This window comes from Rhipicephalus sanguineus, chromosome 1, assembly GCF_013339695.2.
Source record: "Rhipicephalus sanguineus isolate Rsan-2018 chromosome 1, BIME_Rsan_1.4, whole genome shotgun sequence".
Lineage (NCBI taxonomy): Eukaryota > Metazoa > Arthropoda > Arachnida > Ixodida > Ixodidae > Rhipicephalus > Rhipicephalus sanguineus.
In genome coordinates this window covers 64,848,354-64,862,785 of record NC_051176.1, presented here as the reverse complement: position 1 = coordinate 64,862,785, position 14,432 = coordinate 64,848,354, and the positions used below count along the sequence as shown (strand labels likewise).

The 14,432-nt window shown below is 48.8% G+C and overlaps 1 protein-coding gene across 4 annotated transcripts in view; it reads left to right on the top strand.

The window, feature by feature from the left end:
* Nucleotides 1-14,432, top strand: part of LOC119392323 (serine/threonine-protein phosphatase 2B catalytic subunit 2) — a 124,588-nt gene that overhangs the window by 70,071 nt on the left and 40,085 nt on the right. For all 4 annotated transcript variants that reach the window (XM_037659683.2, XM_037659682.2, XM_037659681.2 and 1 more), the window contains exons 7-8: nt 4,945-5,039; nt 11,846-11,971. In XM_037659683.2, the coding sequence (XP_037515611.1) occupies nt 4,945-5,039; nt 11,846-11,971 (221 nt within the window). The remainder of the gene's footprint in view (nt 1-4,944; nt 5,040-11,845; nt 11,972-14,432) is intronic.

Genomic DNA, 14,432 nt, shown 5'->3' with positions numbered 1-14,432 from the left:
TACAATGCGCTGTAAATGTGACTTCGACATTACGAGGGCTCGAAGGTATTGGAACGCAAAGTTAACTCGACCGGTACAAATAACGGTCGTCCTCCGGTGCTTTGCACGGATATTGTTATTAATTGCTAGGCGCCGGGTGGGGAGGGGATACTTTACTGTCCGTATATATATCTATATATATATATATAATATATATAATATATATATATATATATATATATATATATATAGTAACAATTAATAACAATCTCGCAAAGCATAGAGCACCACCGCCCCTCCTGGCTTCACTTCTGACACTTTGCAGATAAAGCAATGAAATTACAATAAAAAACGTTGTCAAAAAGAAGTTTTTTTTAATGGCATCAATAGAAGATCAGGAAAAGTGCAATATAAGCTGTGCATTGAAAATGAGAACTGGCTGTAATGAATTTAGGCAGAATAACCGACAGGCTATATTTACATCTGTGCATTTTAATATGCTTGAGATAAGCCCTGATGCATGAAGTTTGTGCCTCGGAGGTGAACACGCGCCTTCGGCTCGGCTTCCTGGCTCGCCTTATTGGTATTTTAAGCCCTCAGAGGTCGCATAACCGATGCATCGTAACCACGGAAGCACGCTGTTGAAACAAGATAGCCTGCCAGCATTAAATAAACAGCGCAAAACTGGCAGAACTCAGCCGTCACTAATATAAATGTTGCGATAGAGTCATTTGTACTCAGGTTACTCATCCCAACTGAAAAAACGATGTTGGCTCTATGCTGGCCCAACGTGCATGGCCGACCTGGCCGGCCATGGCCCGAGCTTGGCCGACAGAGTTGGGCCGTGGTTGGGATTGGTTAATGGCCTTACACCGGCCGACCTTTGGCTGCTAACATAGGCCCAAGGCCGTAGGCCGACCTTGTGGACATCAGGTGGTGCACAGCTGAATCAAATAATCTTGTGCGAATAATGTAGGGCAAAAAATGACAGCCGACGCTCAACGCTCATACAATAAATTTTCGCTGACCGAGAAATAATGCGCGCGGTGTAGGAAAAAATATTTGCGCCCACTGATATAAAGCAATGTCGGCTTGTCGCTGGCTCATAGTACCTGGCCAACGCGGTAGGTAGCAAAGCACGGCCCTGCGGAAGACCACGTTTGGTCACCCGAGCATTGGGTGCCGACTCTTTCCCTACCATTTGCCGACCTTTGGCTGAACGTCTTCGGCCAACTAATAGCCAGCGTAATTGGTTGCCAATCAGGGCCCCACTTTGGGCCGCCATAGGTCGGCCGACAATACCGGTTGCCGAGCGCTGCCCATTTGTTTGCCAACCATCGGCCGTCGGCCAATTTCAGTTGGGATGAAACAATCGACGCATTGGAGCTCATACAGAGATCAATGCTCTGGATATATCGTAGAGACTGCCGGCAGAAGAATTGTAGGCTTTCGTCGCTGGTTCGTTATTTCTTCGTAGTCAGTGTTCGTAGTCACTTATAGTGTATCGCGGCTCGAAGTGTTGCTTGCAAACCGCACAGCAATCAGTGAGCAGCTAGATGCATATGTGCGCAAAATCCGATTGTCACCTTCTTTGGGGATCGGCAGGCTCCAAGAACAGGGAATATCTCGGCGCAATTTTGGCCTGCGTGCATATTCACTCATGCACCATGGCGCGCAGCAGGCGTTGAGACACCGATTGAAGCTCAGTAATGCATTAAACACGCTCAAAACGCGCAATTACACGCTTTCGTAGGCTGCGACGAGCGCGCGCCAAATGCAGACGCTCTCCACAGCTTCAGTACAAAGTGACTACAGCGCCGCCGCTACGGTCGCCCGTCGGAGCATCACCTGAGATGCGGCGCGGCCACTCTGTTCGTTCCACTGCCCCCTTCTAGTACACTGTAGTTATAGTGCTTAGCGGTTGACTTGAAGTCATAAATTCAATCCTGGCCGCAATGGTTGCATTTCAATGGACGTGAAATGCTAGAGGCCCATCTACGGAGATTTAGGTCTATGTTAAAAAAAACCCGAAGGTGGTCAAAATTTTCGGAGCTCTTCACTACAGTGTGCCTCATAATTATATTGTGGTTTTGGTGCATAAGACCCCAGATATTATTATTAGTAGCACTGTTGAATAGATAGTTGAAAATGCTTATCAAGATGGGCTTGTCAGCAATAAGGCGTGTTCGTCATCTGTCGCCATGATGCCTTTGTGCACTCCCGGTGCCTATCTGTATAGGCATCGCCGATCTTCGCACTTGGCAGTACCAGTATCATTACTTAGCAAAAAGGTGGACAATCATTTATTTGAGCAAGATTAGTTGATGGAATAATCTATTCAAATTTTTTTTCAATCACTTTGACTATCTTGAGTATAGTATGTGGTCTTCGAATTGAATACTTATATTACAAATTAATCATAATCGTCATCAGCCCATTTTGTGTACATTGTAGAATGATGGCCTATCCCAACAATCTCCAATTTGCCCAGTCCTGTGTGAGCTGATTCCACTTTGTGCCTGCACATTTCTTAAGGGGGGACATGGGTCCTGAAATTTTTTTTTAATTCTTTGTCGATTGAGATGAAACTTGCGGAGTTTATGCATATTTGTGTGCAGATTTCAAATATGCAATTATTTTTCTAGTATAACATGTAGTTTTAAAATATCAAACATTTCATATGCTTTTTGGGAGCCCCAGCTTGCCTAAACTGAGAGAGTTACAAAGTAATTAGGCACATCAGAATGACCTGCAATGAGTACAGAGTGCAAGAAAACAAGAATGGATGTTCTAAACCCATTTGAACAAAAGTTATGGCACGATGAACATTAAAAATTAGTCTACTCCAAGCTGGGATTTCAGCCACAAATATTCAACATGCCACAACTTTTGTTCAAATGGGCTTAGGACATCCATTCTTGTTTTCTTGCACTCTGTACTCATTCCAGGTCATTCTAATGTGCCTAATTACTTTGTAGCTCTCTCAGTTTAGGCAAACTGGGGCTCCCAAAATGGCACATGGAATTTAAAAACTACACATTGTACTAGGAAACAAATTGCATATTTGAAATCAGCACACAAATATACATAAACTCAGCGAGTTTGATTTAAATTGGTAAAGAATTGTAAAAAAAGTTTTTCAGGCGCAGTGTCCCCCCTTAATATCGTCAACTCTGCAGTTCATGGTTATGTTTCCCATCTCTTGGTATCCAATCTGCTGCTCTAATTGACCACTGTTTCTCGGTCCATTACATTGTATGACCTGCCCAGTTCTCTTTTTTGTTCTTTATGTCAACTAGGATATCAGCCACCCCTGTTAGTTTTTTTCTTTTTGTGTGCTTTGCCACATTACTCTTTTGCATTGTAGTGAAGGATAGTGAAACAAGTTCGTTTTGGATTGCAAATAAGGCCCTTGGTTTTATATTTTGACACACAACCTGCTCACTTATTCTTCATAGCATGTAGTTGCCCTCAGATTCAATCTTTGTATGGCAGCATATGCTAAATAGTGCTGTTTTGTCAGCACAAATATTTCCAATGACACGGTAAGGGACGCGGTAAGGTATAATTAGAGGAAGTTCGCTTGCAAAGGCGCAACATTGATGTTGAAAGTGGTGGTGAGTATTTTTAACGCGATAGCATTAAAGAGCTTGTCTTGCAGAATTTCAGCGTCAGTGTCGTTGGTTGTGTGCGAAAAATCGGCATTGTCCGTGAGTGAAACAATGAGACAGATGCAAATAAATAATGAAAATCTTCAGTTCGAGTGGGAATCAAACCCAGGCCTTCTGCGTTGGAAGCAGGTGTTCTGCCACAGAGCCACGCCATTGCTTGAAACCATTCCGGGAGAAAAAAAACTATACAAATTACATGTGCATGAAGAGTCTTTTTAATGCGAGTCGTCCACTCTCCCACCACAGCCTTTTGTGTTTCATGTGATCGTTTCTGAACGCTTTTTGGTATATAATGTGAACATGCCATGGCACGATCGTTCGAGAGAGCCGTAATTTTTTTGTCGGCGCTTTGCTGGTATTGACTGTGCTCATCCTGAGACTCAAATTTGCATTTGGCTGCTAGCACGCAGTAAGCAGGGTTCCCTGCAGGCACTGATCGTATCCACAAGTGCCTGTGCGAGCACCGAAATGCTCGATAAGTGTACTGGCAGGCTTTCAGAGCTACTTCTGATGTAGCTATGGCGATGTGACCACTTGGGCAAGGTAAAAAAAAAAGCGTGAATTCGCTTGTACAGGATATTTCATGGTCCTGAGGAAGTACGAAAAAAATCTTACGTTGACTGTACCATGTTTGACAAGCCATTCGGTGTGCACTGTACCAGGAGCCATGGGAAAATAATTTTTGTTTGTCTGGAATGTACCTATATGAAAAATATCAAATTGCCCATGTATTTTGAGCCCGAGACTCTCTACAAGTGCATGTGTGGAACTGGAAAACCCCAGTGGGAGAGTGACACCAGTGCTTTGTGTTGGTTTTTTTCTTCTGCTGACATTACTTTTCTGAGGCCTCACCCTATCATTCATTTCAGTTCCCCATCTGTCAGTTTACATTGTCTCCTACTTTGTATCTCTTGGCCTATCTTGTGAGCACTTCACGTTGGAACCTCCTGCGTGTCTTTTTTTCTCTTTTGCGGTGCAAGGAAGTGAAACTACATTGGACTCACCCTGATGTTTGTTAGTGAAGGGCTTCAAAAAGTGAAGCTATCTGTGGTTTTTTTGGAGACGGTGCTGTATAGTAAAGAAGTGCCACATTGGATGTTGCTCTGTGCCTTTGAAAAAGCTATGACGGTGTCGTGAAAGTCCTCGAATGTTCTCGAGTTTTCCTCCTGGAAACCTGTACCAGCCCTGAATTCAATGTTTGTGTTCTGTGCCAAGCTTAGCACTGAAGTGGGGCTGCAGAAGTTGCGTTTGTATAAAAGCATTGCTGCCAGGTCTCGACCTTTCTGTGTTGCAGGTACCGGATGTACAGGAAGAGTCAGACCACAGGGTTTCCGTCACTCATCACCATATTCTCGGCACCAAACTACTTGGACGTTTACAACAACAAAGGTGCGTCCCGAGAACATTGCTGTCCCCAAATGCAAAGGTTTTTGTTTAAGCATACTGCCCTGGTCAGATGGGCTGCTTCAGTTGTACCTGCCATGGTGGCAGCATGGCTAAATTGTTGTGCTGTTAAGTATGCGCATGCGGGTTCGATTTTTGGCCACGGTGACCGCATTTCAGTGGGGCCAGAATGCAGACACCCAAGTACAGTCAACTGCCGATTTTTCGGACTCCCTAGGGACCGCGGAATCGTCCGAAACAAATTCATGCTTTTTTATTCTGCTCAAGTGGTCAAATCGCCACAGCCACGTCCGAAATAGCTTTAATGCCTCCCAGTACAATTATCAGGCATTGTGGTGCGCTCCCAGGCTCTCGCAAATACATTCGGTACCTGCCGCGAACTCCGCTTAACTACGTACGTGCCAACCGCCACTTTTGCATCTCGTGATGAGCGCCGCTGATAACAGCAAAGCGCGGAATATATTACGGCTATCTCGCATGAAGCGTTTGTAAACGATGACGCGGAACACAGACTGTGGCGGAAGAGCGGACGACTCGACCGGCTTTCCCCGATGTGTGCGCGCAAACATGCGCACACACATCGCCGAATCGCCGCCGATACGCAGCATTCGCTGCCTTGTCAAGCTGATCGTTTCTAGTTGTGTGCAGCACATCGCCAACTAAGCTGACGCCGTCACTTTACTGTTGCTGTATCGTACGCACGCATTTATCATGAAAGGGTTCGTGATGCGCACTTAGTTCCTGACCGCACACGGGCGCGGCAATGGCGAGCTGGTTTCGTCCGCGAAGGCAACGCGTCTACGCGGCGCACTTAGTGGTCTCGCAGAAAGAGGCAGCAAGAATGGCGGCGCGGCGCATTTGGGTTCTCGCCTATTAAATGCGTGCAGTATGCATGCAACTGCGCTAGGCCACGTGCACTACCGAGCAGTTAACTGTAGATGCTTATCGTAAGGGTTATCAGCGATTAAGCCGTACTGGCGCGTTTGCCAGCTTCTGCCATCACGCCTCCGTGCATTTCCGCTGCTTATTCGTAACCGTAACATCGCCGCACGGCGCCGCGATAGCCGCCCCATTGAATTTCTGGTCTGCTTCACCGCCATTACGCGTCGGCATTGCGGCAAAGCTCACTTTCGGACTCTGCTACTGTCTCAAACAGATCGACTCGCGAAAGCGCTGGTTCGAACCTACGAGATGATAGACGCGGCAGAGGTGGGGGCTTCAAATAATGCCTTTCGGACCTGCAATTTGGGCAGAAAGTCCGAAAAATCGGACGCGCAGTAGCTTCAGCGTCCGAAATTTTGGACGGTCTAATACATTGAAGTCTATGGGGCTGGTGACGGTGCCGCGAGAGCGTCCGAATTTTCGAGCATGTCTGAAAAATCGGGCGTCCGAAAAATCGGCAGTTGACTGTACTCCGAGTTAGGTGCACGTTGAAAGGGCCCCAGTTAGTCGTAATTAGTTAGTAGCCCTCCACTTAAAGGGGCCCTGCAACACTTTTCCAAGTAGCCACGGAATGGCTTCACTAAAAGAGCTTATTGCCCCGCAAATCAACCGCCGCAAAAATTTTTAGAATCCGTCCAGTACGAACGGAGTTGCAAAGACTTGTCGCACGTTGTAATTGCTTTCTCACTTCTCTCGGCCCAACAAAAGTGCTGGAAGCTAAGCAGGGAGGGATAGCACGGGGAAGAAGGTATGTCAAACTCACCACGTGACCTTGAGCACTTTTTTTTTTTTTCTTTGAACGCGCAGCATACTTTCAATGCGATCGCGTGCGTGCTTGTGCAAGTGGCGGCCTCCCGCGGTGGCCGCTGTAACTACCGAGCGCACCATGTTCATATCATCCAATGACGTGGAACTTGAGTCAATGATGCAGTGATTTTGAGTAAATAGCATCGTTTGTCTAGAGAAGAGGAAGGGATGTTTAGCTGACTGAGAATTTATTGTAAACCCCAGGTCGCATGCTGCGCTATAATGTTCGGCTCGCGTGTTCTCGGGAACCTCGAATACCAATTGGCAGCGTTTTCTGACCATGCTGAAAAAGTGTTGCGGGGCCCCTTTAAGATAATTGCCATTTGGGCATGTTGGTAATAAGTTCATATCGACAAAAGTGCAACTAGAACAAAGACTAAGCAAGGACCTGTGAAAGCACTGTCCTGTGTTCTTCCTGTCTCTTTGTTTCAGTTGCGCTTTTGTCGTCGCGAGCCCTCCACTGTATAGCATGCCACATGAACACAGTCACATTGCAATAGAAAGGATTGTTGCCCTTAGCTTTGCAAGCTGGGCCTTGCCCTGTTTTGTGAGATTTGTTGCTTTTTGATCTTACCCACCATGGTAGCTTAACATGTAAGGTGTCGCACTGCTAAGCTTGAGGGCATGGGTTTGATTCCCGGCCACAGTGGCCACGTTTCAACAGGGGCGAAATGCAAAGAACCGTGTCACGTATCTCGGGAGCGCTTGCAATGTGTGATGGAGTTGGGAGAGTGAGTGAGGCGGGAGACCGTGGCGTCACTGCAAACAAATCTTTATCACACAACACGGCAAACAAGAAGTTAACACCCGAGATTAACTAGAGGTAACATATTCAAAAATGACCCGCGGTACAAATGAATACAACAAATACTTCTAACTAAGTTCGGCTCTACTGGCCCTAAAGTCTGGCCACTATGGCGTCTCGGTCTAGCTACGCAGCTACGCGAATAGAACGTTCTTACTTCGCGTGAGTCCGTCGCCTCGCTTCCGCGCCAAAGTCGACGCTGAGTCCCGTCGATGCTACTCCTCGACGTCTGGGAGTCGCCGTCGTCGAAGCTGCCGCCTCGCTAGTCGTCCTCGTCGCTGACCCGTCGGTCTTCCTTCGAGAACGTCGTCTCGTCCGGTTAGGCCTAACCCTCGGCCTATCCTCTTGGTGCCACTGGGTCAAACTGCCGACGTGGCTCTCCAGGTGATTGTCGGCGGGTTGCCGTCTCGTCGAGCTGTGGAAGTGCCGTAGGTGCCCTGCGAACTGCTGAATGAGGCTGCTGCAAGCTCGGGGAGCCTCACTTGGGTGACGCCAAGGTCGACGGCTACCCTCCCGAGCCTCTCGTGCCGCTGCCCCCAGAACGAGGCCCTACTTCTCTCGTCGCGGGGTGCGACGCTGGCTTGCCACACCTTGCTCCTCGACGACCCCACCGAACAATGACTCTTGATCCTCTGGGGTTCCGCACCTCAGTTCGGGTCGCGTGGCACGCGCCTTTCTCCGGCCAATGGCTTGCGTCGACGTGGCGGGGGGTGCACACCATCGGGTACTTTTCCATTCCCCGCACACCATCGACGCATTGCGCTGTCCGGCACGCGCCCCGTGCCCCTTTACTCATGACATTGGGCCCCCTTTTAAGAGTTTTTTCTTAAAAAACTGCTTTGGTCCTCCTCTTCAGGGTTATGGCCCTCTGCTCTTCTGATAGTGTCTTGTAGCTTGTGCTCCTCTTTCCTTGCTTGACCTATGCACACCTTCACTTCCCCACTTTGTCACGCACTTTCACTCACAATTTACTTCACCGCACATAGTTCATACAACACCACTATCATTAGTTCTACACACCACATGTTCATTGTCCAGAACACTAAAATCTCCAAGGTACGAGAATACACCATGCCACAATCCGTCGCTTCATTGGTGACTTTGCACAAAGTGCTTGACATCTTTCTGTATGCCTGGCCAAAATGCCTCCTTCGTCACTTCCCTACGCAGGTTCTGTGTATCTCTGAACCCATTCGCATACCAATGCTCTAAAATGGCCCGTCTATAACGTGCTGGCACCATCAGTTGTCTAATTAGTGTCCCTCTTTTCCAAAACTTACGGAAAATTAACTCCTTGACTGATTCGTAGGACACTCCGTCTCTACATCCCTCTCTGGTTGGTTTACGGCCAATCCTATCTATCGCGTGCCTCAGAGTTCTGTCCCTCCTCTGTTCATTTGAGAACTCCTCAGAGGTTACACCTACCCACTCCAACATTGGCACCTTATCCTTGCCTCGTGCCTCGCTATTCCCACTTCCCCTACTAGCTTCAATGCTCTCGGGGCTTCCAGTTACCTGTTTCTTTTGTTTAGCATATTTCTCTCGCTGTACTGGGTCATCCACCCTTCTTACCCCTGGCCTATTTCCCAATATCACATCATAGATGGGATCTTCCATACACTTTGCTGTGAGTACGCCTACGAAATAAGGAGTATCTAACCTTATTTTCGCCTCGGGTAACTCCTTCTTGGATCCATCTACAAAGACCACTGTGCCTATTCTCCCCGTGAAATCCTTTTTATTCACCAGACTTCTCCTCACTAACACAGTATCCGCTCCTGAGTCCCTCAGCACCGTTACCCGTTTGCCGTTTACTTTACCTTCCACAACTGGCATATTAACACCTTCCGACCTATCTATCACTGCACCAACTACCTCTTCCTTCCCTTCTGACCTCACTGCACACGCAGTATGCTCTACCGGTCTATTCCTACACTCGTTCGCTTTGTGCCCTCTTTTCTGACACAATTGGCAGGTAACGTGGGATTCTTGTTGACTAGTGCTGGTGCGGCAGTTCATAGCTATATGCCCTAGTCGATTGCACAAGAAACACCGCTGCTGTGCCCTTTGTTTACCCCTTGGGGCCTCACTGTTGCTCTCTTCTTCCTTGTGATCATCTCTGTCGCCTTTTTGTAAGTTCCTTAGACCCTGAGCCTCTACGAACTGGTCCGCTTGCTTTGCCATCTCCTCTACTGTGCTTAGCTTCCTCTCTTTCAAAAATACTGCTAAGTTCTTGCTGCACCTGTTGAGAAATTGCTCAGCAACCATTCTGTCGCGGACCCCTTCATATGTCTTTTCTGTCTCGGACAGCTCTATCCAGCGATCAAAATAGTTAGCTAGCCGACACGCAAACTGCTTGCCAGTTTCTGAATCCTCGGGCTTACATGTCCGGAACTTTTCCCGGAAACCCTCGGCTGTTAGCCGGAACCTCTCCAATAAAGTCTTTTTTACAATGTCGTAGTCCAGAGACTCGTGTGCTGGCATGCGGCCAAACACACTCAACGCCTCTCCCACGAGACACAAACTCAGAGCGTTTGCCCACTCACCCTTCTCCCAGCCTTGCCCAATAGCGATCCTTTCGAATCGATGCAAATATGCATCCAGATCGTCCCTTCGCTCATCGAAGGGCGCCATTAGCTTTCTTGGGCAAATTTGTCTCGGCGTGGGAGTAGACGAGTTGGCCAACGCCGTCGTCGGGGTACTCGCGCGACTAGCGTCGTTGCGCGGAGCGACATTTATTTCAGCTAACTTCAACTTGAGCTCGAGAATCTGCTTCTCGCGCTCGTGCTGCTCCCGCGCCTCACGCGCACGCTCCTTCTCGCGCTCCTTCTCACGCTCGTACTCTCTTTCGCGCTCTTTCTGAGCGTTCTCGAAAAACCTCATCGTCTCCTCCTTATTCATTTCGCAGTCTCTGGCCACGGCCGCCAATTTCTCCCAATCCATCCTTGCAACCCCCGACGGTACGTGACTGGGCCAAACGCTGGAAAAATCCTGGCACAGGCTCGCCACTTATTATGTCACGTATCTCGGGAGCGCTTGCAATGTGTGATGGAATTGGGAGAGTGAGAGAGGCCGGAGACCGTGGCGTCACTGCAAACAAATCTTTATCACACAACACGGCAAACAAGAAGTTAACACCCGAGATTAACTAGAGGTAACATATTCAAAAATGACCCGCGGTACAAATGAATACAACAAATACTTCTAACTAAGTTCGGCTCTACTGGCCCTAAAGTCTGGCCACTATGGCGTCTCGGTCTAGCTACGCAGCTACGCGAATAGAACGTTCTTACTTCGCGTGAGTCCGTCGCCTCGCTTCCGCGCCAAAGTCGACGCTGAGTCCCGTCGATGCTACTCCTCGACGTCTGGGAGTCGCCGTCGTCGAAGCTGCCGCCTCGCTAGTCGTCCTCGTCGCTGACCCGTCGGTCTTCCTTCGAGAACGTCGTCTCGTCCGGTTAGGCCTAACCCTCGGCCTATCCTCTTGGTGCCACTGGGTCAAACTGCCGACGTGGCTCTCCAGGTGATTGTCGGCGGGTTGCCGTCTCGTCGAGCTGTGGAAGTGCCGTAGGTGCCCTGCGAACTGCTGAATGAGGCTGCTGCAAGCTCGGGGAGCCTCACTTGGGTGACGCCAAGGTCGACGGCTACCCTCCCGAGCCTCTCGTGCCGCTGCCCCCAGAACGAGGCCCTACTTCTCTCGTCGCGGGGGGGGGGGGGGGGGGGGGGGGGTGCGACGCTGGCTTGCCACACCTTGCTCCTCGACGACCCCACCAAACAATGACTCTTGATCCTCTGGGGTTCCGCACCTCAGTTCGGGTCGCGTGGCACGCGCCTTTCTCCGGCCAATGGCTTGCGTCGACGTGGCGGGGGGTGCACACCATCGGGTACTTTTCCATTCCCCGCACACCATCGACGCATTGCGCTGTCCGGCACGCGCCCCGTGCCCCTTTACTCATGACAAACCGCCATGTGCTTAGATTAAGGTGTATGTTAGAAAGAACCCGCTTGTCAAAATCAATCCGCAGTCCCCCAGTACGGCATGCCTCATAATTGTACTGTGGATCTGACACATAAAACCCCACCAGTTATTATTATTATTCCTTTTGTTCTTGCCCTGCCATTATTCGTTTTTGTGCGAGAGTACAGAAAGCACATTTGTGAAAAAGAGCACGTGAACGTGGGTGGCTGCCCTGTGTGCTGATTTGCATGGTGCTATTTTCCTCTTGTGCCACGCGAGCAGCGGCGGTGCTGAAATACGAGAACAATGTGATGAACATTCGGCAGTTCAACTGCTCACCTCACCCCTACTGGCTGCCCAATTTTATGGACGTTTTCACCTGGTCCCTGCCATTTGTAGGCGAGAAAGGTGAGGCTCCTCTGCATACTTTGTGTAGGTTTTTTATAGGCTTGTGCGAATAGTAAATTTTAGGTTCGAAGCGAATGGTGATTTTGGTCGAATAATTTTCGAATCGAATTCGAATAGTATATATCACATATTATAAAGAAAAACGAGCATATTTGTCATGACCCAACCAACCTGAACGTTTTTTTTTTAATTGTAACAAGGCATGTGCAAATGTCATTCTTTTTGGTTCAAAGGAAGTGGAAGCAACTTTGAATAGTAGCAGGATATGTCTTTCGGTAGAATGCATGTGATAACCTGTAAAATGTGTTGTTTTAAAATTTACTGTACTTGGAGCATATAAGCCAGTATAACAAGTGTTTGGGTAATATGTTCATTTAACCTTGAAGTGGGGCTTCGCGGCAGTGCGGATTTTTCCTGGAAAGGTGTGTTCATCGTATAGCACCTCTTCACTGCAGTGAAACCACTTTTACAGGTGGTTACAAACGGACAGTGCATATTTTTCCTGTAATGGTGCATCCAGACGACGGGCCAAACCGCTCTTTTCGCTTGCGGCCTCACCGTCACGTGACCCTCCGCTTCCGGTTGGGAGAGGCCGCGGGTGGCCCGGGGAGGGAGGGCGCGAGAAATCCCGAAACATTTTCACGGGCCGCCTGTACCGGCCCTCGACGGCGGCCCGCGCGCTCGCGGGGGTGGTGTGTCAACAAAACAAGGTTTTTATCATCTTTTTTTGGCAGCTGGGCACGCCGGCGGCTATTCGAACACGTGTTTCTGTTTGAAAACAAGCACGCGGGATCAATCGCGTCGTTTTTGCGGCCCAGTACTCGTTTTACCGTGCTTGTGTAAAGATGGCTACGTGGAGCGACGATGCTACGGTATACTTTCTCCCATTGGTGGAGCAGTTCCCGACAATTTTGAACGAATATATCTGCAGATCCTCGTCGTCCTCAACCGATAGCGCGAGAGCCATAGCCGCCAGGGATTTCTTTCGCGCAACCTCCATGTTCAAACTGAGAACTTCCGTAGCTGTACGTTCTTTCCTCTTAGCTTTCGTGTTGTCACCTGGTATCAATTAGGTCTTTCGCGTGTCTCGCGCGGTTCTTCTCAGTGCATTTCTTTCAGTCACGGCATTTTTTTCTTGTTCGCATGCGAAGCGCTCCCGACTTTCTCCTGTGGGCAGTGCCTTTTCCAATTTTCCGGCGCTTCCTATCCTCTTTTGTCTAGCTCCGTAGCCTTCGCTGCTCTCCCCTCCCCCTATTGTGACCTCTGTCAGCGACTAACCACACGCCATCCCTTTGACTGACGCCACCAACCTCTTGGGAAGCGACACACCGTGCTCTGCCCGCTTTTACACGCGTTTGTTGATGTTGTTCGTTTCCTTAGTTTGTCAATTTTTTTTTGTACCATCACTCCTGGCTTTATTTGTTTGATTCTTTTGCAAAATAGGCTTTCTGTTTCTGCCAGCTCTGTGTGTACTGCGCGAATAGACAGACGGCTGAGCGGAGCCTGGGGTCTTGAGGCGTGTGAGAGGCACGCGCACCGCGTGTGAAAGTCACTGTCGCAGCGTCGCCCACCAAGCTGCGGCGAGAGGCTTGAACTAGCCTGGCCCATGCATCTCCCTCTCGTTTTGGTCCTCGCGTGTGTACGGCGCAAGCGGCCGGGCCCCTCGCGGCCCTGGCGTCACGTGACTCAGCCGCCCGCGGCGGGCGGCAGTTTAGCCCGTCGTCTGGATGCACCATAAAGGTGTATTCACGGTATAGCACCCCTCCACCGCAGTGAAACTACCTTTACAGGGGGCTTACAAGCGGACTAATACACACCTATTCGTTCATTTCGAATACTTCGAAATTTTCAATAATTTAAATTCGAATCAAAGCGAATTCGAATACTGTATTATTCGTTCGAATATTCGAAGTGCTCGAATATTCGCACAAGCCTAGTTTTTTGGCTGCTTTTATGATTGTGTGTGTGTGATGGGGTATTTGGCACTTCATGATAAACCTTAGAATTTTATGAGCATTGCATTTTTGGCATGTATTGTTTTTGTTGCAGTGTAGCTTCTTAATTTGGTGGCTGTTTTAATGTGTGCAAAGAAGAATAAAGGGCACTCTTTGCATTGGCATACCTGCAAAGTCTCCCGGATTTCGACCATTTCTTACGTTTGTACGGTTAGTGCAGGGATGCAACAGCTGCGCCAATTGCACCAATTTGATACAATTACTTATTTTTGCACCAGGCTGAGCCAAAACTGTGAAATTTGTTGAAATTGCGCCACGCTGCGCCAGAATGCCCGACCAGCTTAAAATTTTCTCAGTTGCGCAAATTTGAGCGAACAATGGAGGCCGCATTGGTCATCTGCAGTGTGGGCATCGTCATCCAATACAGACGCGCAGACCCTAACCCCCCGCAAAAAAAAAAAGTCAGTTTCACCGGAAGGACAAAGCAATGAATGCGATAGCAACAA